Raw genomic sequence first — 5427 nt, forward strand, 5'->3', positions numbered from 1 at the left:
CCCACCCACTGCGGCTTTTCCGTCCTGAGGAGCGATCCCCGGGGCGCTGGGCGCCAGCCCGAGGTGTCCGTCGCGGGCAGCAAGTTGGCGGTGCGCTGGGAAACGCAGCATCCCGCGGATGGGTGCCCCGGGGTGCTCGGTGCCCCGGGGTGCTCGGTGCCCCGGGGTGCTCGGTGCCTCTGGATGCTGCCTGCCCCGGGATGCTCGCTGCCTCGGGATGCTCGTTGCCTGCCTCGGGATGCTCACTGCCTCGGGATGCTCGCTGCCTTGGGATGCTGCCTGCCTTAGGATGCTCGCTGCTCACTGGGACAGAGCCTCCTAAGGGAGCGCAGCACTGTAGGACCGTCCTCTAGAAATAACGCCGTCCCTTTCCTTCATATGCTGAGGTCTTACTAAATACCTCACGCTCAGTAGCTCTGGTGAAGAGTCGCTGACCTCGGGTGGGATGGCACCAAGGCTGTGGTTCCCCAGCCCGAGAGCGCGGGGTGCTGCCGTCCTCGCTGGGCCTGGGGCAGCTGGGGCAGCCAGAGCAGCACCCGCAAGCCTGCCAACAGTGGGAAGTTTCCCTAAAAATGCAGCTAGTGTTATTAGCAATATGTAAGCAACAGCGCAGTTTGGGTACAAATAACGGTTTTTTTCTGGGTGAAATGTAACAGTGAGAAACGTTCCTCTTTCCACTGGCGTTGGTCAGTTGTTCCTGCGGGTTCTGTGTAAGACCTTTAGATCAGACACCTGCTTTGTGTGGAGCTTTTTTAGGGAGAAGTGGGGGCAAGGGCATTAAAGGTTGGTTAAAAGCAAACTACAGAGCTTGTGTACTTTACAAGTGATTTCATTTAAGAACTTGAGTTGGCTGCTGTGAACAGCCATTATGGCGAACCCATAGGTAATCAAAATGTACGGTAAGTAGCTCTTGTGTTTTCAACTGAGATTTCATAGAGATAAATATGCATAAACATGCATGATCTCCTACTCTGTGAACTCCTCTACCTTGTACTTACCAGGACAATGTCCTTTATATTTTCTTTAACCCATGCCCAGCAATACTATTTTCCTTCATTGATGTGGAATCTGGAGATTTTTTCTTCTTAAAAAAAAAGTTTTCCATATATATCTTTGCTCTAAGCTGAAGGTTATTTCTCATTATTTTCTCATATTTTACTCTGTTCACAGTTTATATACTCTGCTGCACTCATATGATGCTGCATAAATTGTCTAGCACTTACCTAAGTAAACCACTGACGAAAATTATTTGAAGAGAGACTATTTTTGTCTATTGACTCAAGTATTTTGGGTACAGTTTTGCTGTCAGAGAGCAAGCTGTCTGAAGGATGTTTACACAGTCACTGGGAAATTTCAGTTTATTGGAAGGCAGAGCATTTACTTGAAGAACCTTGGTGCTGTGATTGCTCATCCTTGCAGTTACTAATCACCTACAGAAGGCACCGCATGAAGTGTCTTTGTGTAAAGCTGAGGCACTGCAGCAAGGCTTAACATTTCAGTCTGAAGAACATCTGGATTTAAATAAAACACGGTGTTAATATGCATTTTGGCAGATCTTATGTATTTCACATTCACCTCAGGTATCGGTTCACTTAAAAAATGTGGAGTGGGTCCCATCTCGTTATATAGAAACAACCTGAAATAACTTTTTTTGTTGTTTTTATATTAATATACATGTAGCAAAGACTGTATTGTGCAATGCATCCCCATGGAAGTGCCCATGCCTCCATCCAAGAAGGCATGAAAAGCAGTCAGGATTTGAAGTTTCACTTTATAGTAGTTTGTTTCCAATATGGCATCAAGTTATTAAAATAGCTGCATCTCTGTGACAGGTCAGGAGTTATACAAAGTGCTTGTTGGTGTATTCACTTCTGAAGTATCTAATATATTCTCACTGACCCTGTAGTTCTGCAGGGGAAGGGTGAAAAAGGAAATAGTTTTTAATCTGGTTGCAAAATGTATGGGAAAATACTGAGCTTAGTTCAGGCTGACTTTGAATAATTTGTGTAAAATGTTTGTATCCATAACTTCCAGTACTGGAGTGTGGGTTTTATCTAGTAAACATAGGTTTGCATTTGAACAGAATTTTTAAGCAATCCCGTGGAGTTTAAAACATTTCAAAGCTGTTTTGTTTGGTTGTGTCATTAACAGTGTGCTTACTGCGTGTGTCTGGAGCTTTGTCCGTTAGGGTAGAGTTAAATAGTCATAAATAAGCTGTGTGGGATGGCTTTCCTTTTGGAAAGTAGTCTAAAGAAATTGTAAGATTGCTAGTTCCCAAGGTCTTAGCCAAAATTTTATGAGCTGTACTCAGGTCTGGGAATCTTGAGGCTGTGTTAGTCATCTGGGATGAGATCAATTCACTTGGATTTGGGGTCATCTGTATGAAGTCTGAGCACAGACCTGATGAAGAGCACACGAGGGTCCTCATGGGGTACATAAATGGGGCTGCTCCATCCAAAAGAGGGTGCAGGATTTCAGGAGAGTGTGGGCTGTGCTGAAGTGTGGCATGCAAACCGTATCTTGGGGAGAAACAGCATGAGGGGTACTGATGGTTTGTTCTTGTTGTCCTTCACAGTAAGAGTTTTGGGTCTGGGCTTGCAGGGGGTCTTTTGGGGGGAAGGGAGCAAATATTTATTTTTCTAAAGCACAGAGTTTTAAACTACCCATAATTCTGCCATTCCCCTAGCTCTTGTGCCTGTCTCTAGGGAGAACTATCTAGAAATCAGCTGCTACTTACGATAGGGTCTCGAGAATCACAACTTAGCAGCATTAGCAGAGAATGTTAATTAGAAAGGTCTCGTGAAATAAGCATTCTGGATTTTCTGAAGTTGTAAAATAGTAAAATACAAATATCTGTAAATTATTTTCCTGCTTTTTAGGAACTGGTAAAAGGTATTCATTTCTCTATAGGAAGCAAAATGCTATTTGCGTGGATTGTGCCCGCAGCAATTTGGTTGTTGGTGTATTTCACAGCAGGTAAGATTTTTTTTTTCCCCCTACATAGCAATTATCACTTAAAAGAAGCACTCAGGCTGATTAGGTTTTTTTTTCAGCTTCTGTGTGGTATACTAATAAACATCTTTCTTATTAGAGAGAGCAAAAATTGATGCTTGACTAGGTTTATACTGTATGTTCCTTAAGAACTCCTTGATCTGCTGCTACTGCTGAGTGTCCTCCCACTCTCCATGGCAATGCACCTTGTCCTTCATAGTCTGGACAGGCTGTGGGCAGCAGTGTCTGGTCTGGCAGGGCTCCGCACGCTGGCTGCACGGCTGGGAGTCACCGCGGGCAGGGCTACAGCCTTGGCTCTCAGCAAAAGAGGCAAATACAGAATCATATATGCTCAGGCATTGGCAGCTTGGGCATATGTTTATGCATAATTGGTGCTGCAAGCCTGTTCCGTTTGTGTATGTAGTATATTGCAAATAGTTGCTAGTAAGTTATGCAGGGAGGTTATTTGGTTTAGTTCAAGGTAGAGCTGTTGTTGGTTACATGGGAAAGCACCTCTACAGTTAGCTTCCACAAAGACTTTCAGAACTCCCAAGTAAGGAGAAAAGGTACTCCAGCATTTTCCCTTATCTTCTGCTGCTGCTCGGCTTGTTCGCTCCCAGCGCAAGTGTCCTGGAGCCTGCCAGCGAGTGAGTGCTCGTGTACAGGATCGCCTGTCCCCTGTCTGTGTCCTGTGCCACTTTGAAAAGAGACTAACATGCAAGGGGAGGTCTCTACGAGTCAGAGAAAATGTTGCTTGTCTCTTCAGTAGAAACATGCCTGCCACCGCTTTACTGAAACACAGATATTTCCTTAAACAAAGAAAAAAGAGTTCTGATAGATTTTGCCTGGGCTTGTGCTTTTTTGTATGATGTCTGGTAGCTAGCCCTTGGTTTCTGATCCCAGTTAATCAGATCGGTGAAGACTGGGCACAGCAATATCCCATGAGCTACTATGCAGAGGCAGGAATTCTTGCATTATAAATCTGGGGAGACTGTCTTCCTCGAGCGCAGCATGTTGTGCCAGATAAGTGATATATCTGTGTTACAGGTTTGTTTTCCCATTCTGTTGCAGAAGCATGCAGTAAAGGGAACATGACTGCTAGCAAACTTCCCCGTGGCGCTGCAGAAATATGTGACAAAGGGAATATGACTGCTAACACTGCTTCTCATGTCCAGCCTGGAACCAGGATCACCCTCTCATGCCAGCTGAAACCCCTGCAACACACTGAGCAGTGCAGGATAGCTATTTTCTTTAACAGCTCTGAACTAATTAGCAATTACAGCAGTTCAGTAAGCACCAAGTTTCTAGTCCATACATATGGCAAACACATGTTTACGTGCAAAATAGTTTGTGAATACAAGAAAAAACTCATTTGTGGAATCGATATAGAATCTGGAAGTAAGGAGAATTTACTTATCCCTTGTTCTTAAAAATTTCCTGTGGTACATCTGAGACGTGTTAGAAACTAGCAGTGGGTGGCCTTTTCCAGAAAAGGTGCTGTCTTTTAGTGGATCTTTGTATTTGAAATATTCCTGGATGGGACTGTGCAACTCTGTTATTGATAAACAGAGAGATGCTAAATAAAAATGCCTGCTCAGAGCAAACATCATACTCCCTCCTGTTCTACCCCGACACCCACCAGTCTCTCCAGGACACAGGGGACTTGCAAGAAAAATTCTAAGGAAATTTTAGATTTTCTTCTAGCCTGATGAGCTGATGCTGCTGCAGCAGTCGTCTGCTGTATCAGTGCTGCTTTTTTTTTTTTTAAAAAAAAAAAAAAGAATAATGGTTGATTCCTTCAGCAAAGCTTGTGGTGCCCAGTCCAGAGAGCTGTTAAGCACTTGTATTTATCTGGCACCCTTGTAAAGTCACTGGGGTTTCGCTCAAGTGTCAGAGGTCTCAACAGGCTGCAGAGATCATCATAGTCTCAGCTATTTTCACATATAAAAATTATCAGCCTGAATATTTTGCACTTACTTGTCCATAAACTCTTTAAAAAAAAAATCAACACAAACCTAGCATTTCTTAAAATGTCTCCTATCAACATCTTTAAGGAAGACTCTGATAAGAATATCTGTTTAAGATCCTCCGGATGAGCCAAGCAATGTGTCGTGTATCCAGTATGGGACAGATGGCCAGCCCACCTGCACCTGGGATAAAGGAAGGCTCACATACATCAGCACCACATATGTAATACAGTAAGTAACTCAGGGATGTAGGTTCTTTAATACCTATAATTGTGTCTTAGAGGGTTTTTTTTTATTTTTACACTGTTTATTGAAGATTTACCCTTATCAAAGCACACGAAAAAGGTGGTTTATGAATAAGTCAATCCAAGGCTGCCATGATCACAGAAGCCAACCGGAGCAGTTAAAACCCCTTTTCTGTTCATTTTTGTGTGTGCTGCACCGCAGCAGTTTGGCTCCTTCTGGGTTC

General features: G+C 43.7%; 1 protein-coding gene across 1 annotated transcript in view; it reads left to right on the top strand.

The window, feature by feature from the left end:
• Window positions 1-4082: 4082 nt before the first annotated feature.
• IL12RB2 (interleukin 12 receptor, beta 2) overlaps window positions 4083-5427 on the top strand; it is a 20242-nt gene continuing 18897 nt past the window's right edge. Inside the window, 2 exon segments of the mRNA XM_009320656.1 lie at window positions 4083-4389; window positions 5075-5189. Of these exon segments, the coding sequence (XP_009318931.1) occupies window positions 4083-4389; window positions 5075-5189 (422 nt within the window).

This window comes from Pygoscelis adeliae, unplaced genomic scaffold, assembly GCF_000699105.1.
Source record: "Pygoscelis adeliae isolate BGI_AS28 unplaced genomic scaffold, ASM69910v1 Scaffold402, whole genome shotgun sequence".
NCBI classification, from domain to species: domain Eukaryota; kingdom Metazoa; phylum Chordata; class Aves; order Sphenisciformes; family Spheniscidae; genus Pygoscelis; species Pygoscelis adeliae.